Source organism: Trichomycterus rosablanca, unplaced genomic scaffold (assembly GCF_030014385.1).
Source record: "Trichomycterus rosablanca isolate fTriRos1 unplaced genomic scaffold, fTriRos1.hap1 scaffold_179, whole genome shotgun sequence".
Taxonomy (NCBI): domain Eukaryota; kingdom Metazoa; phylum Chordata; class Actinopteri; order Siluriformes; family Trichomycteridae; genus Trichomycterus; species Trichomycterus rosablanca.
Genome location: NW_026947007.1, coordinates 41,120 through 67,500, shown reverse-complemented (window position 1 = coordinate 67,500; position 26,381 = coordinate 41,120). Strand labels below are relative to the sequence as shown.

General features: G+C 44.7%; 1 protein-coding gene across 1 annotated transcript in view; it reads left to right on the top strand.

The window, feature by feature from the left end:
* Nucleotides 1-26,381, top strand: part of LOC134306007 (NACHT, LRR and PYD domains-containing protein 6-like) — a 36,977-nt gene that overhangs the window by 9,878 nt on the left and 718 nt on the right. Inside the window, exons 2-5 of the mRNA XM_062990273.1 lie at nucleotides 20,290-20,417; nucleotides 24,826-24,877; nucleotides 25,287-25,491; nucleotides 25,831-26,286. Coding sequence (XP_062846343.1) covers nucleotides 20,305-20,417; nucleotides 24,826-24,877; nucleotides 25,287-25,491; nucleotides 25,831-26,286 — 826 coding nt within the window. The 5' untranslated portion in view covers nucleotides 20,290-20,304. The remainder of the gene's footprint in view (nucleotides 1-20,289; nucleotides 20,418-24,825; nucleotides 24,878-25,286; nucleotides 25,492-25,830; nucleotides 26,287-26,381) is intronic.

Sequence of the window (26,381 nt, the reverse complement as noted above, 5' to 3'; positions counted from 1 at the left end):
TTGCACCAGAATCTGGATAGCTTCCCTGGAGAGAAATGGACGAATCTTCCTGATGTTGTAGAGGAGGAACCGACACGCTCTTGTCATGTTGGCTATATGAGGAGAGAATGTCAGCTGGTTATCCAGGACAACACCAAGACTTCTTACCTTATCAGATGGTCTGATCTGGGAATCATCCAGAGAAATGACTAGGTCCTGGGTTGGAGACTGATCTCCAGGAATGAGCAACATCTCGGTCTTGCTGGGATTAAGTTTTAGATGATGAGCCGACATCCATTGTGAGATATCTTGCAGACATGCTGAGATGCGAGCTGAGACTTGTGTGTCTGAAGGAGGAAATGACAGAACGAGCTGAGTGTCATCTGCATAGCAGTGGTAGGAGAAGCCATGGGAGGCTATGACCTTGCCCAGAGAGCGGGTATAGATAGAGAAAAGAAGTGGGCCAAGTACAGAGCCCTGAGGAACACTGGTTGAGAGAGTGCATGGGGGAGATATGGATCCCCTCCATGACACTTGGTAGGAGCGCCCTTCCAGGTAGGAGGCCATCCATTGCCATGCTGAACCTGTTACTCCAAGGTTGGAGAGAGTGGTCAGGAGAATGCTGTGATTCACTGTGTCGAAGGCTGCAGAGAGGTCAAGAAGAATGAGGACAGATGACAGTTTGGCTGCTTTGGCTGCATGAAGCTTCTCAGTAACAGCTACAAGAGCTGTTTCCGTAGAATGCGCTGCCTTGAAGCCAGACTGGTACGGATCGTGGAGGTCATTCTGAGTGAGAAAGGCAGATAGTTGGTTATAGACAGCACGTTCAAGAATTTTGGATAGAAAAGAGAGGAGTGAGACAGGTCTGTAGTTGTTAATGTCTGTAGTGTCTAGTGTAGGTTTCTTAAGAAGGGGAATGACCTGAGCCTTCTTAAAAGCAGTAGGGACGACACCTGATGTCAGGGAGTTGTTGATGATGGGTGTGATGAAGGGGATTAGGTCCTGTGAGATGTCTTTGAGGATGGTGGATGGTATAGGGTCAAGTGTGCATGTAGTGGGATTGCTGGATGAGAGGAGCTGTGTAACCTCATCTGTGTTGGTGGGTTGAGGGTCAGTTGAAAGTGGGTCAGTCGGAGAGAAGGATTGATTGATTTTGTCAATCTTGTCCTGAAAGAATGTTGCAAAGTCAGTAGCAGTGAGAGAGGCAGAAGGGGGAGGAGGAGGAGGGTTCAGAAAAGAGGAAAAGATAGCATGAAGCTTACGTGGGTCAGCAGCAGATTGTTCAAGCTTGGCTTTGTAGAAAGATGTTTTTGCAGCAGTCACATCAGATGAGAACCTGGACAGCAGATCGTGGTAGGAGTGGAGATCAACACCGAGCTTAGATTTCCTCCACTTTCTCTCAGCTGCCCTCAATTCTCTTCTGTTGCTGCACAGTGCATCTGAAAGCCAAGGAGCAGGGTGAGAAGGTTTTCCTCGTTTGAGGGTAAGAGGACAGAGCTGATCGAGGGATGTTGAAAGAGAAGAAAGTAGAGTATTAGTAGCAGAGTTGAGTGGAAGGGTAGCAAGAATGTCAGGGTTAGGTAGTGAAGTTAGGTTGTTAGAGATCAACAGGGAGGAAGATAGAGTGAAGATTGGGGCGTGTTGTAATGGTGAAAGTGTGGTTGGAGGTAGGAAGAGTTGGGAGACAGAGAGAGAAGGACACAAAGTGATGATCAGAGAGGTGGAGTGGGTTGACAGTGAGGTCCAGAACAGAAGCTGGACGGCTGAAGACCAGGTCCAGAAGATTGCCTCCTTTGTGTGTCGGAGGGCTGTGGTTAAAGAGGAGGTCGAAAGATGAAAGAAGAGTAAGAAGACAGGAGGACTGAAGTGTAGGGAGATTAAAGTCACCAAGAAGAGCCAAAACAAAAAACAGTAACATTAATTTGTTTTTAATTATTATTTTATATGTCTGACACACTACAACAGTGTACATGTAATGTAAACATACACCTGGCTGTTGCACAGCTTATGCCAAGTTCACACTACACAACTTTCTGATTTGCCGGGTCGCTGTGCAGTTTACACTACACGACTGATCGGTGATGGGGGGGGGGGGGGGGGGGTTTCACATCTACACCATCTATCACCAGGAGGAATCACAGATGAGTCTGTCTGGTCTCCCAAACTACGCTTTGTCACGAAAACACACGTGAGAAGTGACGAGGGGTTTAATGAAACCACGTCCTAAAATGCGCTCCAACAAGTAGCGAGCGATCAAAGTTTGTGCGCTGATGAGCAGCGTAATATCAAAGAGAAAAAAATAAAGGAATCTGAGTGGATTTGGCAACACGACCAACAGGGATTGTTCTGAAGTTGGAGGTTAATAAATATTTTGTTTTGTAGAGAACGATAACTATCTTACTGTTTATAACTGTTTACAATCTCTCCCGTGTGTTTTTCCTCGCTGTTTCACATAGATTAAGAGCCGAGTTGCTCCTGAGCCGGCAAATCTAGCGCCGACCAGTCGCCGAAACTCAGGGCAGAAATCATGTAGTGTGAACCAGATATTCATTGCTGGAGCTTCTGCCATGCTGAACTGATGTGCAGGTCAGATCTCGTTGCACGAAAAAACAATGGCTGGTCACGCGAGATAAAAAGGGGGTAACAGATCTCCGTGTACACCGTTAAAAGGGGCTCATTTAAAAGATCAATCTTGCAATTATATGAATCGATATCGGATCATTCAAATAAAGATCGATTCAAATCAAAAAATCGATTTTATAAACCCACCCCTAGTAATAACAATAACAGCAACTAAAACAACAACAAGAAGAACTAATTACAAGTCTCAGGAGGATGAGTGTCTACATTTTTTACAAATGTAGGTTGTGAGCGACACATTAAATTCAGCACATTCAAAATGTGCCCATCTACTACAAAGGTCACAGTGCACCTGAAAAATCAGGTTCTAAATTAGTAATCTGAAACAATGCTGTACAAATCAGTGAATAATGTTCACAATAACCTAAAAGATGAAATAGTATAGCTGCTCTAAATATTTACCATTTCAATCATGCTCCTGTCAGCACTGTCTTGCAGCATGGAGCAAATTATGCAGAAATCTTCTGCATTTCCTATAAACATGGCTGGATTACTGACCGGGCCAGTGGGGCCAGCGCCCAGGGGCCCTTGAGGTCAGGGGGCCCCGGGGGGGGGCCCTGGCCCAAAACATTTTGCGATGCCTATCAACATTTATGATACAATATATTTTTATTTCTGAGGGCCCTCCATTTTAAGGATCCTCTGACTATTAGGGACTTTGACCCCAGGGCCTCTTGGGGGCCCTAGCCATGCTTTTGGGGCCCCTAGCCATGCTTTTGGGCCCTAGCCATGCTTTTGGGCCCCTTATGAAAATGGATGAGGTGTTGTGGCACTGCTCTGACTTCGAGTTCTGGCTATTAGGGGTCCTAGGAAAGAGGGGGGCATATTTTTAGAGGGCCCTGGTTATGAGAACCCCTACCAGGGGGCCCTAGAGAAGAGCAGGGCATACCATTAGAGGGCCCTTGATCACGAGGGCCCCTGCTATGGGGCCCTTGACTTCCATAGAAGTCGTTTACCATGGCTCCTTGACTTTCTAGGGACCTACAAATTGCCAGGCAAGCTACCAACTCTTTGCCCAGGGGCCCAGACTATCCTTAATCCGTCCTTGCCTTTAAACCAAGTGGTTTTTAATTATTTACCAACTTAATACTAGTGATTAGTGTAGTTTTTGTTAAGTATGCATGTGCACAGAACATGATTAACATATTTAATATGGAAATGACACTATTACTTAACTTACTTCGATATGTAAGCAGTGATCTGGCATTTTCCATTGGTGCAGCACTCACAGCTTGTTGAGTTGTTTGAACTTCAGTTATTACCTCCTTTAAAAGGAAGTCCTCTGCAAACTAACAGTTATTTATGTAAACTTTTATTATTATCCACTTAATAACACATTTATATGTTTCTAAATATGAATAGAAATGAAGCTTCAGTATTAAACTCCACAACTGCTTGAATCCAGCTGCCGGTTGTGCTGCATTGTTTTACACTGCCACCTAACCCTGCTGTCATCAAGTCCCCTCGTCTTCAAAATAGTCCTATTAATTCATGGACACATTAGCATGTTACAGACTTTAACAAATCAGAACCAGTATAAAATGTGTTCAATAACAATGTTACCTCCAGTTACGCATAACTTACACATATTTTAAAATTTCCTAGATTATACATTACGGTTAGCAATATCATACTTTGTTCAGAATACTTTCAACAAGAATCCAGTGTGGTCCAGTGCTTACAGGGCACAACCAAACATTCTCTGCTGGAAATGTCATCTGTTTGAAATGTTAAATAGCATATTAATGACACCTTCTATGAAACAGAAATAGCTTCCTTACTAACACGTCTAAACTGTCCAGCAAACAATGATGAACCCACAACTGCACATAACTGATGTACAGCCATCTGTGAAAATGAACACACAAAAAGTAGTAATTGTACAAAATGACTGGGCAGGAAATGTGCCAATATTACTGGACGTAACCTAATACATCTATAATTATTACTTACCTGATGTTCTTTTATCAGGTGGTAAAGATATGCGTCAATAACCTGTATAAAAGAAAAAAATAATAAACAATTAAGTAAACAATGTACTAAACAATGTTCTTACTCTCACCTCATCAGCCAGACACTCGGTCCCCTGCAGTGTCCGAAAAGAGTTGTTGTACAGCTTATGAGGTCCAACAACTGCTTCTACTTGGCCACAGTCCTCTGAAGCCCAGAGCCTCAGGACTGAAATGAAAATTCAGAAAAGAACATTTATTAGAATGCCATGATAATGATGGTTTTACAGTACCATAAAAAAGTCTCAGTATCACATGAGAATAAATTTAAGAAGATGCCTTTGTCCTTCAACATACTAATGACTGCCTTATACTTTTCAAATAAAAATGTTGGTCTGTTTTAATGCATTGTTGTATGCACTCGAAAAATACTGATTTTACAATAAAATGTACACTGACTGCCCAGATAAATGTTTTAAACCATTTCCTCAGGTGACTTTTGCACAGTACTGTATGTGTCTGAAGCAGAACAACGTCATGCAAGAAAAAGAAAATATCACTTGTGTGTGGACATAAAAACAAACAATATATTTTTATAAAAAAAAAAATATTATTATTATTTTTAATTAAAAAAGTTATTATCCAGATTATGCTTTTTAAATAATAATAATTATTAATTATAATTATTAATTCATTATTAATTATTAAATAATTATAATTTAGATTATGTTCACCCACCAGTGTAAATAGCAGAAGTTAGACCAACCGGTCCAAAAATGGCCAACGGGCCACCATGAAATAAAGGAAAGCCTCATGGGAGAACCACCGTGATGTAAAGAACCAACTGCTGAGGACGGCCAAACAGGCAACAAAATGACCAGCCGGCCATAATGAAATTTTGTAACCATGACACCTTCGTGCACATTTTTCTTGGGAGTGAATGGGGTCTGCAATGTTGACTCTTCAGCCTCTTCTCTAGCTGCCTTTACCTCACATTTCCCATCAAGCTTTTACTCAGTTATTTTTGCTGCAAAGTGAATTACAGATAATCTTTATACATTTGGTGACAACTTGGATGTGGCAGCTGGAGACACCTGTGTGGTGGTAGCTGGAGACACCTGTGTGGTGGTAGCTGGGGACACCTGTGGGCTGGTAGCTGGGGACACCTGCGTGGTGGTAGTTGGGGACACATTTGTGGTGGTAGCTGGGAACACCTGTGTGGTGGTAGCTGGGGACCTGCATGGTGGCAGCTGGGGACACCCGCGTGGTGGTAGCTGGGGACACCCACGTGGTGGTAGCTGGGGACACCCGCGTGGTGGTAGTTGGGGACACCCACGTGGTGGTAGCTGGGGACACCCGCGTGGTGGTAGCTGGGGACACCCGCGTGGTGGTAGCTGGGGACACCCGCGTGGTGGTAGCTGGGGACACCTGTGTGGTGGTAGCTGGGGACACCTGTGGGTTGGTAGCTGGGGACACCTGCGTGGTGGTAGCTGGGAACACCTGCGTGGTGGTAGCTGGGGACACCTGCGTGGTGGTAGCTGGGGACACCTGCGTGGTGGTAGCTGGGGACACCTGCGTGGTGGTAGCTGGGGACACCTGTGTGGTGGTAGCTGGGGACACCTGTGGGCTGGTAGCTGGGACACCTGCGTGGTGGTAGCTGGGGACACCTGCGTGGTGGTATCTGGGGACACCTGTGGGCTGGTAGCTGGGACACCTGCGTGGTGGTAGCTGGGGACACCTGTGGGGACACCTGTGGGCTGGTAGCTGGGACACCTGCGTGGTGGTAGCTGGGGACACCTGTGGGGACACCTGTGGGCTGGTAGCTGGGGACACCTGCGGGGTGGTAGCTGGGGACACCTGCGTGGTGGTAGCTGGGGACACCTGCGTGGTGGTAGTTGGGGACACCCGCGTGGTGGTAGCTGGGGACACCTGCGTGGTGGTAGCTGGGGACACCTGCGTGGTGGTAGCTGGGGACACCTGCGTGGTGGTAGCTGGGGACACCTGCATGGTGGCAGCTGGGGACTCCTGCGTGGTGGTAGTTGGGGACACCTGCGTGGTGGTAGCTGGGGACACCTGCGTGGTGGTATCTGGGGACACCTGCGTGGTGGTAGTTGGGGACACCTGCGTGGTGGTAGCTGGGGACACCTGCGTGGTGGTAGCTGGGGACACCTGTGTGGTGGTATCTGGGGACACCTGTGGGCTGGTAGCTGGGATACCTGTGGGCTGGTAGCTGGGACACCTGCGTGGTGATTGCTGGGGACACCTGTGGGGACACCTGTGGGCTGGTAGCTGGGACACCTGCGTGGTGGTAGCTGGGGACACCTGTGGGGACACCTGTGGGCTGGTAGCTGGGGACACCTGCGTGGTGGTAGCTGGGGACACCTGCATGGTGGCAGCTGGGGACACCTGCATGGTGGCAGCTGGGGACTCCTGCGTGGTGGTAGTTGGGGACACCTGCGTGGTGGTAGCTGGGGACACCTGCGTGGTGGTAGCTGGGATACCTGTGGGCTGGTAGCTGGGACACCTGCGTGGTGGTAGCTGGGGACACCTGTGGGGACACCTGTGGGCTGGTAGCTGGGACACCTGCGTGGTGGTAGCTGGGGACACCTGTGGGGACACCTGTGGGCTGGTAGCTGGGGACACCTGCGTGGTGGTAGCTGGGGACACCTGTGTGGTGGTAGCTGGGGACACCTGCGGGTGGTAGCTGGGGACACCTGCGTGGTGGCAGCTGGGGACACCTGCATGGTGGTAGTTGGGGACACCTGCGTGGTGGTAGCTGGGGACACCTGCGTGGTGGTATCTGGGGACACCTGTGGGCTGGTAGCTGGGATACCTGTGGGCTGGTAGCTGGGACACCTGCGTGGTGGTAGCTGGGGACACCTGTGGGGACACCTGTGGGCTGGTAGCTGGGACACCTGCGTGGTGGTAGCTGGGGACACCTGTGGGGACACCTGTGGGCTGGTAGCTGGGGACACCTGCGTGGTGGTAGATGGGGACACCCGCGTGGTGGTAGCTGGGGACACCCGCGTGGTGGTAGCTGGGGACACCCGCGTGGTGGTAGCTGGGGACACCTGTGGGGACACCTGTGGGCTGGTAGCTGGGACACCTGCGTGGTGGTAGCTGGGGACACCTGTGGGGACACCTGTGGGCTGGTAGCTGGGGACACCTGCGTGGTGGTAGCTGGGGACACCTGTGTGGTGGTAGCTGGGGACACCTGCGTGGTGGTAGCTGGGGACACCTGCGTGGTGGTAGCTGGGGACACCTGCGTGGTGGCAGCTGGGGACACCTGCATGGTGGTAGTTGGGGACACCTGCGTGGTGGTAGCTGGGGACACCTGCGTGGTGGTATCTGGGGACACCTGTGGGCTGGTAGCTGGGATACCTGTGGGCTGGTAGCTGGGACACCTGCGTGGTGGTAGCTGGGGACACCTGTGGGGACACCTGTGGGCTGGTAGCTGGGACACCTGCGTGGTGGTAGCTGGGGACACCTGTGGGGACACCTGTGGGCTGGTAGCTGGGGACACCTGCGTGGTGGTAGATGGGGACACCCGCGTGGTGGTAGCTGGGGACACCCGCGTGGTGGTAGCTGGGGACACCCGCGTGGTGGTAGCTGGGGACACCCGCGTGGTGGTAGCTGGGGACACCTGCGTGGTGGTAGCTGGGGACACCTCTGGGGACACCTGTGGGCTGGTAGCTGGGACACCTGCGTGGTGGTAGCTGGGGACACCTGTGGGGACACCTGTGGGCTGGTAGATGGGGACACCCGCGTGGTGGTAGATGGGGACACCCGCGTGGTGGTAGCTGGGGACACCCGCGTGGTGGTAGCTGGGGACACCCGCGTGGTTGTAGCTGGGGACACCCGCGTGGTGGTAGCTGGGGACACCTGCGTGGTGGTAGCTGGGGACACCTGCGTGGTGGTAGCTGGAGACACCTGTGGGCTGGTAGCTGGGCACACCTGCGTGGTGGTAGCTGGGGACACCTGCGTGGTGGTAGTTGGGGACATCTGAGTGGTGGTAGCTGGGGACATCTGTGTGGTGGTAGCTGGGGACACCTGCGTGGTGGTAGCTGGAGACACCTGTGGGCTGGTAGCTGGGGACACCTGCGTGGTGGTAGTTGGGGACATCTGAGTGGTGGTAGCTGGGGACACCTGCGTGGTGGTAGCTGGAGACACCTGTGGGCTGGTAGCTGGGGACACCTGCGTGGTGGTAGCTGGGGACACCTGCGTGGTGGTAGCTGGAGACACCTGTGGGCTGGTAGCTGGGGACACCTGCGTGGTGGTAGCTGGGGACACCTGCGTGGTGGTAGTTGGGGACATCTGAGTGGTGGTAGCTGGGGACACCTGTGTGGTGGTAGCTGGGGACACCTGTGTGGTGGTAGCTGGGGACACCTGCGTGGTGGTAGCTGGGGACACCTGCGTGGTGGTAGCTGGGGACACCTGCGTGGTGGTAGTTGGGGACATCTGAGTGGTGGTAGCTGGGGACACCTGTGTGGTGGTAGCTGGGGACACCTGTGTGGTGGTAGCTGGGGACACCTGTGTGGTGGTATCTGGGGACACCTGTGGGCTGGTAGCTGGGATACCTGTGGGCTGGTAGCTGGGACACCTGCGTGGTGATTGCTGGGGACACCTGTGGGGACACCTGTGGGCTGGTAGCTGGGACACCTGCGTGGTGGTAGCTGGGGACACCTGTGGGGACACCTGTGGGCTGGTAGCTGGGGACACCTGCGTGGTGGTAGCTGGGGACACCTGCATGGTGGCAGCTGGGGACACCTGCATGGTGGCAGCTGGGGACACCTGTGTGGTGGTAGCTGGGGACACCTGCGTGGTGGTAGCTGGGGACACCTGCGTGGTGGTAGTTGGGGACATCTGAGTGGTGGTAGCTGGGGACACCTGTGTGGTGGTAGCTGGGGACACCTGTGTGGTGGTAGCTGGGGACACCTGTGTGGTGGTATCTGGGGACACCTGTGGGCTGGTAGCTGGGATACCTGTGGGCTGGTAGCTGGGACACCTGCGTGGTGATTGCTGGGGACACCTGTGGGGACACCTGTGGGCTGGTAGCTGGGACACCTGCGTGGTGGTAGCTGGGGACACCTGTGGGGACACCTGTGGGCTGGTAGCTGGGGACACCTGCGTGGTGGTAGCTGGGGACACCTGCATGGTGGCAGCTGGGGACACCTGCATGGTGGCAGCTGGGGACTCCTGCGTGGTGGTAGTTGGGGACACCTGCGTGGTGGTAGCTGGGGACACCTGCGTGGTGGTAGCTGGGAACACCTGTGTGGTGGTAGCTGGGGACACCTGTGGGCTGGTAGCTGGGGACACCTGCGTGGTGGTAGCTGGGGACACCTGTGGGGACACCTGTGGGCTGGTAGCTGGGGACACCTGCGTGGTGGTAGCTGGGGACACCCGCGTGGTGGTAGCTGGGGACACCTGTGGGGACACCTGTGGGCTGGTAGCTGGGACACCTGCGTGGTGGTAGCTGGGGACACCTGTGGGGACACCTGTGGGCTGGTAGCTGGGGACACCTGCGTGGTGGTAGCTGGGGACACCTGTGTGGTGGTAGCTGGGGACACCTGCGTGGTGGTAGCTGGGGACACCTGCGTGGTGGTAGCTGGGGTCACCTGCGTGGTGGCAGCTGGGGACACCTGCATGGTGGTAGTTGGGGACACCTGCGTGGTGGTAGCTGGGGACACCTGCGTGGTGGTATCTGGGGACACCTGTGGGCTGGTAGCTGGGATACCTGTGGGCTGGTAGCTGGGACACCTGCGTGGTGGTAGCTGGGGACACCTGTGGGGACACCTGTGGGCTGGTAGCTGGGACACCTGCGTGGTGGTAGCTGGGGACACCTGTGGGGACACCTGTGGGCTGGTAGCTGGGGACACCTGCGTGGTGGTAGATGGGGACACCCGCGTGGTGGTAGCTGGGGACACCCGCGTGGTGGTAGCTGGGGACACCCGCGTGGTGGTAGCTGGGGACACCCGCGTGGTTGTAGCTGGGGACACCCGCGTGGTGGTAGCTGGGGACACCTGCGTGGTGGTAGCTGGGGACACCTCTGGGGACACCTGTGGGCTGGTAGCTGGGACACCTGCGTGGTGGTAGCTGGGGACACCTGTGGGGACACCTGTGGGCTGGTAGATGGGGACACCCGCGTGGTGGTAGATGGGGACACCCGCGTGGTGGTAGCTGGGGACACCCGCGTGGTGGTAGCTGGGGACACCCGCGTGGTGGTAGCTGGGGACACCCGCGTGGTTGTAGCTGGGGACACCCGCGTGGTGGTAGCTGGGGACACCTGCGTGGTGGTAGCTGGGGACACCTGCGTGGTGGTAGCTGGAGACACCTGTGGGCTGGTAGCTGGGCACACCTGCGTGGTGGTAGCTGGGGACACCTGCGTGGTGGTAGTTGGGGACATCTGAGTGGTGGTAGCTGGGGACATCTGTGTGGTGGTAGCTGGGGACACCTGCGTGGTGGTAGCTGGAGACACCTGTGGGCTGGTAGCTGGGGACACCTGCGTGGTGGTAGTTGGGGACATCTGAGTGGTGGTAGCTGGGGACACCTGCGTGGTGGTAGCTGGAGACACCTGTGGGCTGGTAGCTGGGGACACCTGCGTGGTGGTAGCTGGGGACACCTGCGTGGTGGTAGCTGGGGACACCTGCGTGGTGGTAGCTGGAGACACCTGTGGGCTGGTAGCTGGGGACACCTGCGTGGTGGTAGTTGGGGACATCTGAGTGGTGGTAGCTGGGGACACCTGTGTGGTGGTAGCTGGGGACACCTGTGTGGTGGTAGCTGGGGACACCTGCGTGGTGGTAGCTGGGGACACCTGCGTGGTGGTAGCTGGGGACACCTGCGTGGTGGTAGCTGGGGACACCTGCGTGGTGGTAGTTGGGGACACCTGTGTGGTGGTAGCTGGGGACACCTGTGTGGTGGTAGCTGGGGACACCTGTGTGGTGGTAGCTGGGGACACCTGCGTGGTGGTAGCTGGGGACACCTGCGTGGTGGTAGCTGGGGACACCTGCGTGGTGGTAGCTGTAGAAACCTTGGAGATGGAAGCTGAATTCTGCCATGTGCTTCTTTTATTTGGTTTGATGTGGCCAATATTATATGTATTGTTTAAAATAGCGCCTCTTGCTTCTGCAGTGTTACACGTTTGCCTCTGACTGTTTGGATGGTAGATGGTCCAAAGAAATCTGGTTCAATTCGTCCTTTTTTCCTTCCATGCTTCCTCATATTCAGGAGCAGGACTTCATCACCAACACTGGATGTTAGATGTTGATACTTTTTCTGCACCTTTGTGCATTTGCCTCTTTCTGTTCCTCCTGAGATTTTGTAATATTTTCTTCTCTTGTTTTTTTCAATACACTCCGTTTTTCCCCCCTGGTATCTAGATATCTGCTGTATGTCGACTCCTGAGGGAGAATGATAGTGGAAAGCTACAAGAAAACACTTCATATCAAATGGTACATTAATCATAATGCAATAAAAATACTTCAATGTGACGTCAGCAAAACAATTACATGTCTGCATTGATCTGGATAGAAAGAGTTTGTAAAGGTTATTTAAATCATTACAAAATTATATAACAACTTTGCCTGTGCACCATTAATCTTACAAAGCAAAATATAACATGAGTAGCACAGTCAAAACAAACATTTCACCAATACATTTTACAATGTCAAGGACAAAAAGAAATATTCAGGTAAAAATGTTTGCTTTAGATGTGCAACTGTACCTGAGTGTGAACATACAAAACTACATTTCTAAGAGGACTGCAAGAACAGGTGAAGAACAAATTTAGAATCAGCTGGATCAGGTTTTTCTGCTATTTGACACAAAATGTAAACTATATCCAGGCAACATCTCCAGTGCACTGATACTTCAAGTTACATTTAAATGCTTTAAAATGAAACTAAGGGCTACAAGATCTCACTTACTGGCATTTCAGCAGGAAGCTCTGATGGAAACACCTCCTCTCTTCCATACATCAGCAGGAATGACGAGGGTTTAGTTGTTGTATGGACCTTCGATCTCAATGAGAACAAAGTGGCACCCAGGTTCACATCCCGGTCATTCTGCTGGTCATTCACAAGTTTCTTAAGGGCTCTAATATGTACACACACAATTAGTACCAACATTTAGTAATCGCCTAATAATTCTGGTTATTACTAAATAATTACATTTACCGCTTTATGTTGTCATTGGTTTTTACATCCAGACCATTTGTTTGAGGATGATATGCTGCAGTCACACTCCGTTCACTGCACAACATCTCACAAAGCCTGTGGTTGAGCTTTAATACAACAAATTTATAGCCAAAGACATAAGCAAGACATTTATTCATAATAATACATTGCAAGGTAAAAAGGTGATGCGAGTGGTTAGCACTATTGCCTTACAGCCCCAAAGATCCCTAATTTGGTCACTGATACAAACTGTCTGTGTGGAGTTCTGCATGTTCTCCCCATATCTGTTTGGGATTTCTCTGGGTACTCTAGTTTCCACCCACATCTCAAAGACTCTATAAAGTTATTCTAAGTCAATAAAATCCCTGATCAACAGTTGGTAACATTTAACAAAGTAACTTCATACTTTCACTCATCAGAGGAACTGCTAACATGTATGTATGGAGCTGCAAACATAAAGTATGATTGAATGGTATTTACTTCATTGATGAATTCTCTCCCTTGTTCAGAGAGGATGTGTTTGGGACGTCCATGTCTGTATATAATGGAACAGAGATGTCTTGTAACCTCAGCTGCAGATTTACTTCTTAAAGGAAAGACCTCAACCCACTTAGAGAAGTAATCTGTAGCAGTTCAAATGTACTGGAAGCCATTATGGTCCAGACATCTGATACCTTATAAAGGGAAAAAGAATTGTATATATATGTGTGTGTGTGTGTGTGTGTGTGTGTGTGTGTGTGTGTGTGTGTGTGTGTGTGTGTGTGTGTGTGTGTGTGTGTGTGTGTGTGTGTGTGTGTTCTTCAGCACCTTTACCTTAATGCATTGTAATGTCTGGACAGCAGTCAGTGGTTTCACAACCTTCTGACAACTGTCACACTCCAACACCTACAAGATATAAAGTGTTAATATTTATATGGCTTGTACAGTACAAAAAGGGAACATATGTACAAAATCACACACCCAACTGTCAATGTCAACTGACATTCCAGGCCAGTAAAATCTGGAACCCATTGCACTCCGTGTTTTTAAGATGCCTGTATGCCCACCAATCGGAGAGGAGTGAAACTCCTGAAAAAGCTGTTTGGCCTCTTTGGTTTTCACCACCTTCTGTCTCCATGAAACAGTTCTCCATCTACATTCACAATAAAAAATGGAATTACAGATTTGTATTAACAGAACATCTTGTGTATTAGCCAGTATACTAAAACAGTTTGTGGTTAATAAAATGCTAACCCTTTAGGTGAAATTTGGAGGCAGATTTAGCCTCTGTGATTTATCATACCCGGTTGGATATGATCCCACAGTGAGAAAATTGTTAATAACCTCCCACTTCTCATCCATATCTGAAAAGAAAAACATACAATAAAGAACAAATACGCAGAACAGAACTGACAATGGTCATTTTTATACAGAGTAACAACAGAAATAGTATTACATACAAAAAATAACTATACACAAGATATCATTATAAATGCTGAAAATACCCCTCAGTAACCACTTTATTACACATAACCTTGGCTGTGACTATTAAACCGCTAGGTCAGCACAATGTACACGTATCACGTCCTGATCGTGTCTGAACTACCTTTTGTGTTGTAAAGTTAAGGAGGCAGATAAAGAGTAAAAAATATAGATGTATAAAAAGTGCACCTAAAAACAACCACTAAACCGAGGTATAAACGTGGTTAAATTCAACGTTCATTAGTTTAACAGTTAAGGCTAAGCAACATCATTCAATCACCTTTAGCCAATTCGTGCACCTTGCACAGTTATCTAACAAAATAACATTAAACTAACTCGCATAAGAACGGTATTACATATATTTAAACATTACACTTTTAAAGAATTACAATTAAAACCATGCAATACTAACCGCTAGCAGAAATGAATTATGCTAACGTTATACGAAATTATAGGCGTCGAAGGTAGCACGAAATTATAGACGTTTCAGTTAACGAGTCAAAACTGATGTGCACATGCTCGGTAGGACATCTCGATGGGTAGGACAAATTCGACAGAACACCGACCGTTAGTTAACTTAGCGAGCGCGCTATTTAAAACAATTCTTATGTAACACAAACTTGTAGTTTATCTTAATCAAAGCAGAGCTTTAACACAAACTGAATGTCTCTGATCCACGTTTTAGAGAGTAAATACAGAGTTATATTCAACTATTTTCTATGTTTGCTCAAATATCACAATATGCTAATTAGATGGCTTTAACCAATAGCAAGAGAGTAGCGTATGACATCAGACGCTCGTTAAATATTAAATTAAAAACATTGCGTTTAAAGGTTACTTTTACTTTTAAATTAAAACTGGCCATTTCGTTGTATGGACTTAAATGTTTTAAGCTGTTTGAACTATTTTGCATGTTTTGAGTAAAGATAGCCTAATAGCAGCTTTAGCAAATACAGCTTCAAGGCCTCTTGGGAAAGAAGCTACGAGCTTGGCCCACTTGTTTCTGGAACATTTTGCCCATTTCTCTTGGAATTTCCTTGCAAGCTCTGTCAGGTTGGATTGGGAGCATCGGTACACGCCCATTTCCAGCTCCTTCCACAGATGTTTGATTAGATTCAGGTCTGGACTCTGGCTGAGCCACTCAAGGACCTTCACAGACTTTCTCTGAAGCCACGCCTTTGTTCTCTTGGCTGTGTGCTTCAGGTCGTTGTCATGTTGGAAGGTAAACCTTCGCTCCAGTCTGAGGTCCAGAGCGCTCTGGAGCAGCTTTTCTTTTGTTTGTTTGTTTAGTTTGCAGCATTGTTTTCTTTACACTTTAATGAATACAGTTTTGCCGAGTCTCTTTTTGTTGGACCTGACTTGTTTCTCCTGCTGGTCCTTTGCTGTTATTCTTTCATTCTAATTTCTGTATTGTAACTGTCACAGACTGCTGTAACATGTGCACAAGTCTTGCTGAACATCCCTTTAGTATTTGCAATATAATATTTGTGCATGTAAATAAAGATAGTTTTACTAAGGTAAACTTGTAGTGCAGTTTGCTTGTTGTAAAGTACAGATGTAGTAAAAAAAAATGGTATGAAAGTCTGATGTCAGCGTAACCAACACTGTAATTGTGTGTTAAATATGTGCAGTAAATACTGTTTCAGAATTACAGCAACTTAACATTTTGCAGGAAGGAAAAACAGGTACAACATGTGGCATGAACAAATGTTACGGCACATTTAGGTGTGTTTCTCTCTCATTTGTTCAGTTTAGTAAATAATCCGCGATAGTGCATTAAATTAGCAGGAAATGACATCATTAAATTAGATGACGTTGTTGTTCATTATTTTTACTTGATCAACCATAAGATTTGAGCAGAGGTGCACAAACTTTAGCAGGAGACTGTGTGAGAGGACAGCAGTTACTTTCTGACAGAACTGGAAACAGAATCAGAGTTTGGGCGGATGCTGGTTTTAGTGCAGCGTTCACATGTAGACAAATTGTGTGAATTTAATACGATTGCATTTCTGTCCTTTAGTGGTAACGCATTTAGTTTAATCTTATTATTCACAGAACAAAAATATAATATTGATTACTGTCTAAATATGTTTGTATAAGTGTTTAAACTAAAATCCTCTCGAGTGTAGATTCAGATTGTACTCGCGACTTTGAACTCAGAAAGTGAGAGATCTGGAGGAGCACTTGAATGCGTATGGCGTCAGATTAGTGCCAAAAGTCGAGAGCACATTTTATTTGTGCGCGAGCAGGATTTTCTCTGCTCTCGCACGAATTCACCCTGCTCGCTCACGAATAAGTTGTGCTCGCGCACGAAAGTGCATGCGCGCACTCGAAACGCAGCTCTCGCGCTCAAATCGTATGCGCGCACTCAAAGCAAACTGCGCTCGCGCTCAAATATTTCTTGCTCGCTCTCATAACTGCACTTGCCCTCACGTTAAAACAGTCCCAAAAGTCGTCGACCAATCAGAATGTGTTTTCGGCTTCGACCAATGAGTCACAACTTCCCCTGCATTTTCACTGGTCGGAAAGAGTGAACCGTTGTGAAGACAAATGGACAATCAACGACCTCAGGTAAGATTAATATTAATTTTATTTTACACTATTTTATAATTTTAAAAAAAGTGTTAAAGAGAATGTAGAAAAGAGAAAGAGAAAGCTAGCTAAAGCGGTACCCCTAACATAAAATAGCTTTTGTGTATTTTTTATGTTAATTAATAAAGTAAAGCCTTTATACAGTAAAGTTCATGTGTTCACGAGTTTAGTGCCACAGTACAAAAATGGACTATTTTAGTAAATCAAAGTGGGTAGATCAGGAAGCTATAGCCACCTAAATGATATGATGAACTATCTCTAACACGATAGTGAACATCATGTTCACTTTCCCAACCAAGACCAGAATATCAAACATGACACATTAAATAATTTAACTCTTTAAAATAAAATGTTTTACAATTGAATGTTCTGCTGTTTTTTATTATTACAGCAATTTAATAGTTTTTGATACCTTACAGTATGTCAGGCTTTTGCTTTATTGACTATTATGTAAAGTGTGAACATTGCATATTTACCATGCATAATGTAATGTTTTAAATATAGGTTTCTGAATCATCTGCGGTGTTCAAGAAAAAGCCACATACAATGACAGCTTTCCCCTGGTGCATCTATTGTAGCTGAGATTCCCCCACCAGAATCCAGCAAGGAAGCAAGTAGTGTTAGAACACCAAGCAGTAAGGTGAAAACATATCTGCAATATCAACAATATCATAGTACCAACCAGTCTGCATTTAATATGGTGCACTTTTTGTGTATTGATATTGTTAACACTAATGTTTTTATTTAGGCTTTATGTTCAGTGTGTCAAATATATTTTCCATTGGATTGTATAGAAATTCATGCCAGCTAGTGTGGAGAAAGATAACAATGTATTTGATATTATCTTCATTTTTATTACTCCTATAATTAAATTATAAGGACAATACTATCATATTAGGACACCGTTATAATTATTTACTTAATGCATTAAATATGGCCTTTAAATCTGCTTTGTTCATCTGCTATAATAACACCAGCTTGTGTGTGTTTAAGCTGTTGTAAAGAGTGGTATGTACATGTATATAACAAAGAAACATTGTAATCTATACAAAAGTCAATGCTTATTTTGCTTTTTGGTGTTTCTTTCTGAACAGGCTAATGCAGACTTTACCACCTATGGTTAAGACAGCTGGTTCGCCCTCTCTTTGTCCAAAAACATTCTTTCAATGGCTCACAGGACAGGAACACATCAGACCAGTTCGTCTGTGGATATTTGTGCTCATTCAATAAATAAGTAAAACAAACTGTGTACTGTTATTTATTTACATGTAATGTATATGAGAACAGAGTCAGCACAAGTATCTATGAGAATAGAGTCCAATAGAGTACAAGAATAGAGTACAAGTCAGAGTCAGCACAAAAGTTACATTTGCCACATTTGTTCCCGGGGTCATAAAAGGGGATGGTGGTTCCAGCCTTCAACAAAGATCTGAAGTTTGGAGAAGAAACACAAGGTGTACCAGAAAGAGGTGCTGGGTATTTGCAATGTCCAGCATCCCAACTTGTTCAAGATTGTCCAGGATATCATAAAATGTGGAGGTCACAGCTGTCCACACATCAACCAACAGCCTTTCAATTCTGTAAGACAAAATAAATGACTTAAAATGTAATACTTTGTTGACTGAAAAACATCTGTGAAAAAGTGGTATCTGTATAAAATTCAAGGACAACAATAACCTTAAAATGTAGAAACAATAAATAATGTAGGGAAATATATGTTAAAGAAATGTATAACTTAGACAATCAAGGACATTTGTGCCAGTATGCTCAAATTTGGGCAGTGGGAATCCTAGCATGGATTTAAGTTCAGTCACTTGTGGAACTGTCTGTACCCTGATGGATGACAGTCTGGTTTCCACATGTTCATTCACCAACATGTGAATTTGCCTGAGGGCATTTAATATATCTTCAGGAATATGATTTTTTTCTCGCTAATTAATCAATAATGATCATTTCATGTGTGCAAATGAAATGTAAACAATTCAGATCAGTACATAAGCCAGACTGCTTACTACATACTGCTATTTATGCAGCTACCCCTCCAAAAGCTTTATGTCTTAGTAAGGCCTAGACAACAAAAGAAACTTATAAGATAATTAGACATACAGGTTAAAAGATGAGCATAGTCAGAATATGCCTGATTGTTAAAGCTTTAACAAATTCTACCCTTTTAAAATGATGATTTTTATGTACTCTAAAATAAGTCTAAAATTAAAATAATTAATAATCTTACCTGAGGTCGTTGATTGTCCATTACTCTCTTTGCAACGGGAAGTTGTGGCTCATTGGTCGAAGCCAAAAACACATTTGATTGGTCGACAACTTTTGGCACTGTTTTAACGCGCAAACTCCGAGCGCGAGGGCAAGTGCAGTTATGAGAGCGAGCAAGAAATATTTGAGCGCGAGCGCAGTTTGCTTTGAGTGCGCGCATACGATTTGAGCGCGAGAGCTGCGTTTCGAGTGCGCGCATACACTTTCGTGCGCGAGCACAACTTATTCGTGAGCGAGCAGGGTGAATTCGTGCGAGAGCAGAGAAAATCCTGCTCGCTCACAAATAAAATGTGCTCTCGACTTTTGGCACTAATCTGACGCCATAGTATGCGGCATTGAACTCGATTTGGTGAAAGTGAAAGTATTTAGTGTGGAGGAGAGAAACGTGAAGAGGTTTTCCAGATAATCGCGGTGAGTATAAGAATATAAAACTGTAATATGTGAATGTTATGAATCCGTATTTGATGGATAAATGTTTAGGATCAGGTTTTTATGATCTGATATGTGTTGTGTTTAGGAACTGTCACATTTAACACCGTTATTTAGGCGTGTCAACAACAACACGGAGATTTTTTACACTTCTGTGTTTTTCTCTCATCCACACCAACTCACAAACCCACGATTAATGAAAACAGGATGAAGAGATTTCTGAAAACTGCTTCCTTGTTTTAGTCTGGATACTAAAATGTAGCTTTACACAGATGTTGTGACGTCAGCGTGCTGGTGTTTACACACATGCAGGCGGTGGACAAAATAACAGAAACACACAATCAATAATAAACATCAAACATCAAATAACAAAGATGTATGAGAGCATGGCATGAATAGTGTAAACTTTACTGAAGGAAGGTTGGAGTTCATTACTGATGTGTCCACGCTGTGTGTGATTATAAAGAAAGCACTAATCTAACACACTGATGAGAGGGAGATTGTTATTAATACACTTTCATTTATTTAAGAATGTCATTTAGAATTAAGAATGTAAACCAGATCAGAGTTACTGGCATACTGGTGTAAAAGTAATAAAAACATAAATGTCTTAGCTGGGATGTAAAACTGCTCTGTAATGCTTTTAGAGTATGTGACTTCAGTTGAACTAAACTAGCTGCTAGTTAGCTAAGCTGTCTGATTACTGTACCATGTGCTTGTTGGTGTTTCTCTGAACTGAAGCTTTTAGGTGCCCCTGTGCTTTATATAGAGTTCTTTATGTTTGGTTTTTACTTCAGTGTTACTCCAGTGTGATGGAGGGTACGAAACCAGATTCACCTCAACCCAGCTGTGTCTCCATGAAGAGCGATCAGTCAATAGATCCTCCACAAAACTTTAAAGATGGAGGATGTTTTACTGATCTGAGGTCAGTATAATCTCTAGTATGTCCTGGTGCAGTGTTTTTACTTCCAGTTTCTCCTGATCAAATGTATTAATCTCATTAAACTCAGTCCACTAAGCAATTCATTCATAAAAATGCTAATCATCTAGGACAGGGGTCACCAACACGGTGCCCGCGGGCACCAGGTCGCCCGCCGGGACCACGTGAGTCGCCTGCAGCCATGTTCTTAAAATAGCACTAGCCACCATGAAGCTCCGTCTAAAAGTTTTATTTAGGTTGCTGTACTTTTTGAACAATAACACATGCATTGATGTAAATTTCAATACTGAATATACATTTTTTTTAAAACAAAAATGCTTTATTTATATATGATCTGCCTGGGGTAAAAGTTCAATGTCATGCGCAACACAAGCCTTCATCCCAATCGTTGATGTGACAACCAAGCATGCACAGCGCTTTTTACCTCTAAAAATAAAGAAAAATGGCAGAGAAGCGAAAGAAAACGTACCATTTTCACAGTGACTGGGAGAAAGAGTTCTTTTTCACGTCAGTGAAAGAAAAATGTGTCTGTCTAATTTGTTTCTAAAAAACTTTAATGCTAACTACACACCTGGCAGTTAACAACGTGCAGAAAAAACCCGTGAATTAAAGGCAGCTTTGGGGAAACAGCAATCTTTTTTTCACAATGCCAGTAAAAAAATCACAAAAAGCAATGGAAGCTTCATATAGAGCTGCGAATTTTTTAATAAGGAATAAAAAAACTTTTTCAGACGGAGATGTATTAAAAGAAGCAATGATGATAATAGCGCACTCTGTGTTTAAAGACGAGAAGAATGCTCCCAATGCCATCTCTATTCTCTCCGATGTCCAACTGGGAGCCAGTATGATGGTTAGAAGAGTTTCGGCTATGTCCGGGAACTTGACAGAGCAGCTTGACTGGGATCTGATAACGTGCAGGTGGTTCAGCATCCAGTGCGACGAGTCTGTGGACAGCAGCAGTACGTCACAGCTGGTGATGTTTATCCGAATGGTGTTTGATGATTTCTCCACAAAAGAAGAACTCCTGGAACTACTGCCCCTGAAAACAACAACTAGGGGAGTGGACATCTACAACGCGGTGAAGAGGTTCTTTGTGGAGAAAAAGGTACCACTGGAAAAGTTGGTTTTGATTACTACGGACGGGGCTCCTGCCATGACGGGCCGACATGTGGGCTTTATTGCGCAATGCAAAGGTGACACAGATTTCCCAAAATTTCTGCATAACCACTGCATCATTCATCAGCAGACGATATGTGCAAAAGTTACCGGCTTTGATCATGTGATGATTCTCGTCATGAAGATCATAAATGGCATTCGCTCCAAAGCCAAACAACACAGAATATTCAAGGTGCTGCTGGAGGAGCTGTCAGCTGAATATGGTGACCTGCTACTACACACAGAAATCCGATGGCTCAGCAGGGGACGAGTTTTGCAGCGTTTTTTGTCACTTTTGGGTGAAATCAAAGAGTTCATGCAATCCAAGGGGGAAGACTCATCCCTGCTCGAGGACACTGAGTGGATACTTGACCTCACATTTTTAACTGACATCACTGGGAAACTGAACCATTTGAACTGTGAGCTGCAAGGCAAAGATAAGAGTGTTGCTGACATGATAAGTGCTGTAAACACATTTAAAGCTAAGAGGAACATTTTCTCTGGCCATTTACAGAGAAAAAACTGCTGCATTTTCCATCCATGCAGTCAGTGCTGAATGACAATTCTTCTGCATCTGGGGCTTTTGACAAAGCTGCAGAAAAGTACTCTCAAGTCATAAACAGACTTGGGCAAGAGTTTGAGAACAGATTTTGTGACTTTGATAAACTTGAGCCATGTGTGTTATTCATTTCAAATCCTTTCATGCAGGTGGACACTAAGTGCAACGTTCAACTTGGATGCTGTACAGATGGAGATCGAAATCCTAACATTGCAAAATGACCTCTACCGTACCTCAAAGCCCATCAGGGTGCACGAAACTTTTGGTGCCTTATAGACATGGAAAAGTACAAAAGATGTATGCACAGCAGCTATGAAAGTTGCCTGCCTTTTTGGTTCAACCTATCTCTGTGAATCGGCCTTTTCTGACATAAACTTCATCAAGAACAAACGCAGAACTCGGCTTACTGATGAACATCTACAACACTCACTCACACAGTTGCAGTGTCAAATTACACCCCAGATTACAGTACACTGGTGAACAACATGCAATGCCAGTCTTCCCACTAACAGACATTTACAGACAAAGAAAGAGATAACAGATGTTTTTAGTGAAACACCATGGCAACATTAAACTCAAAAATCGTACAAAAATGTGAAAAATTTGTTAGAAAGTAAACAGATGTGCTTTTGTTAAAAATGCTACAGATTTGGTGATTACTTCAAAAGTTCATGATTTGTTCAAAAAATGTTACAAATGTAGTGTTAAGACAGTTTTCTTAAATTCTCAAAAAAATGTTACAGAAGTAATATTTTGATTAGAACTGAAATAAATAATGTTGCATGTTTAAATATATCTGTGGTTCCTTTCATTGTAAATCATAATAATCATTAACATTAACATGTGATCAGATTGTCTCTGCACATGTTTGATTGTTTATTATTAATATTAATAATAATATTATCATTAAAGGTAAACCGTGCAACTTAATGGTATTCAGGAAGTTTGTATGAAACAAGTAGCCCTTCGTATTACTCGTAACCTTGAAGTAGCTCTCGGTAGGGTTGGGCGGTATTGCCGATTTTCATACCGTCATACCGTCTTCAGGAAATACCGCGGTATACGGTATTACCGGGGGGGGGGGGGGGGGGGGGGGAATAATACCGTATACCGGTATTTCCTGAAGACGGTATGACGGTATGAAAATCATGTTGATGTTAATGATTATTATGATTTACAATGAAAGGAACCACAGATATATTTAAACATGCAACATTATTTATTTCAGTTCAAATCAAAATATTACTTCTGTAACAATTTTTAGGAAATTTAAGAAAACTGTTTTTTGAACAAATCATAATACCGTATACCGTGGTATTTCCTGAAGATTGTATGACGGTATGAAAATCGGCAATACCGCCCAACCCTACCGAGAGCTACTTCAAGGTTACCGAGTAATACGAAGGGCTACTTGTGATTACACACTTGAGTGTAATTACAATATTTCAGTGTTTTATTATAAAAAGATTTAACAATCTGAGCGTCAAACATTGCTTATCTTATCTGATCTATAATAAATACGCATAAGTATAAATGCATGTGTATCAATTACACTTTAACACAAACATTAACACATAACATTTTGGCATTGTAACCTCTCACTGCCCACACAAAACAGAATAATAGCGGCTAAACACTTCAATATATTTCAAAAGTTAACTGCTTAGTTTATAGTTACAGATATTTCTTGAAAGTGTATGAGCGTGTACGATTAGTTATGGCTGTAATCCAGAATTAAGTTCTATACCGTAACAAAAAAAAAATATGAATGTAAATGTTCATGTTGCGATGACAGTGATGTAAAGTAATGTTAAAATAATTCCAAACATTTGAGTGGTTAACGAGAACGCTACTTTAAATGTCACACAAGCTCCGTGCAAAACACGAACACGGAAACGGTACAAATCCGATCTCTCTTCCCTACACACTTGCTCCCTACGCCCTACAGTGCACTTAACATTCTTAAAGGGCCAGACAATATATTTTATAATTCACATTACACGACAGGTGAGACGTTCTTTTTTCTTAATATAGCGCTTTTATTTAGGAAAAAATAGTTCTTACATAGGCAGGAAAATCTATGGCAGACAAGAGTCACAACACCGGATTGGGCATTACGTTATTATTACTGTTTGCTCCTTTTTCTCAACACTTGCGCTTGATTAACACTGAAGATATATTTAGTAAATAAGTACATGTCCGCGCATGCACGCGCTTGTGTTCATTTCCGGTTGAACTGATAAAAAATGTTGATTTTGAAAGACAAGCCGTTATTCAGTTTCTGCTTGTTAGCTCACAGCTAACGCTAGCCAGTGTGGCTTTTCACTCATCTCTCTGTGTTATCACCTTACACACCTTACAGCCAATCAGTGAGCTCCAACCGCCTACCCTTCCCACCCCTCCCACCCCTCCCTTACTGTGGATGCGCATGTCCTAAAGTCTCCGTTTTCAAGGTAAACCTGAAGCAGAAATTTGGCGCTTCACATTTAAAAAATACCGTCACCATTTTTGAATACCGTCACCATTTTTAAATACCGTGGTATACCGTAATACTGTCATACCACCCAACCCTAGCTCTTGGTCTCAAAAAGGTTGGTGACCCCTGATCTAGGAAGTGTTTCAATAACAGGATGATAGAACCTGCTAGTGGTCAATACTGTTTTGTCTTTTTATTTACAGAACACAAAAGAAGAAATTAAATGTTACTTATCAGTTGGAATCCATATTTAAGGTTTGTATGTATGTGTGTGTATTTATAATAATAATGCTAATCTAGTTTGCTGATTGGCTAAATGAATACTGTGAGGGATTTTATGTTGATTTTGGATTCTGGACCCTCCTTAGATGTTGTTCTGGTTCTTTTAGCTTGATCGCTTGATTTGCCATATGGGATTATTGGGGCTTATTTGGGTTTATTAAACACACAACCTTCCACATTTTAATGCGGCTAGTTCGGACAGAGGTGAAATTCCAGTTTAAAGCCTAAGCACATTTTAATGCACAATTACTGTTTATTCATTTACTGAACTTAATATGCAGAAAAACTACATCACTCCTTATATAGTCACATCACTCAGTCATTTTCTTTATTACCTCATGGTGCTTATAGTGAAGATCTGGTTCTCTAAATTCCTTAACAGGAACTGGAGCTCAAAGTCATCAGCATGTTAAAGAATGAGCTAAACAAGTTCAAAAAGCTACTGAATGAAGATTACCCAGCATGCTCTGAGCAGGAGGTAAAGGATGTGGAAGATCTGAGTAGTTTCAGAGAGGGGGCGCTAAAGATCACGCTGAATGTTCTGAAGCTCATGAACCAGACAGACCTCGCTAACACCCTGCAGAGGAGTAAGAGACCTACATACTTACATTATTAATTTATTTACCATTAGATAAACAAACTCTTCCATATTCATCTTGGTTCTAGAATCATCTACACTTTTGATTAGTCATTACATTATATTATAAAACATGTTATGACCATTAGGTACTTGATATTAGATGAGAATTCTAACTATGATATTGGTCACTACATCTCTACAAATAAACTAATTATAATCATAGAGATTTATACTTATAAACAGAAAATAATTTATATACAAACCTATTATTTATTACAATAATAAATTATATACTGTGTTTATAGATCATGCAGTAAAATATTAATCATCATCTTCTGTTTATTAGAACTATTAATCCCTGTATATCAGAAAAAACTCAAATCCAATCTGAGAGAGAAATGTAAAAGAATCTGTGAAGGAATCTCCCAGCATGGAAGCTCAGCACTTCTGAATGAGATCTTCACAGAGCTCTACATCACAGAGGGTTGGAGTGAAGGCGTCAATGATGAACATGAGGTCAGACAGATTGAAGCTACATCCAGGAGACCAGCAGTACAGGAGATTCCCATCAAATGCACTGACCTCTTTAAAGACACGTCCATTAGAACTGTGCTGACTAAAGGAATCGCTGGAATTGGAAAAACAGTCTCAGTGCAGAAGTTCATTCTGGACTGGGCTGAAGGAAAAGCAAATCAGGACGTTGTCTTCATATTTCCACTTCCTTTTAGAGAGCTAAACTTGATGAAGCAGGAAAACCTCAGTCTGATGGAACTTCTTCATCAGTTTTTTCCAGAAGTGAAAGGTCTGCCATCATTAGACTGTGATGCTTATAAAGTTTTGTTCATCTTTGATGGTCTGGATGAGTGTCGAATTCCTCTAGATTTTCAAAATAATGAG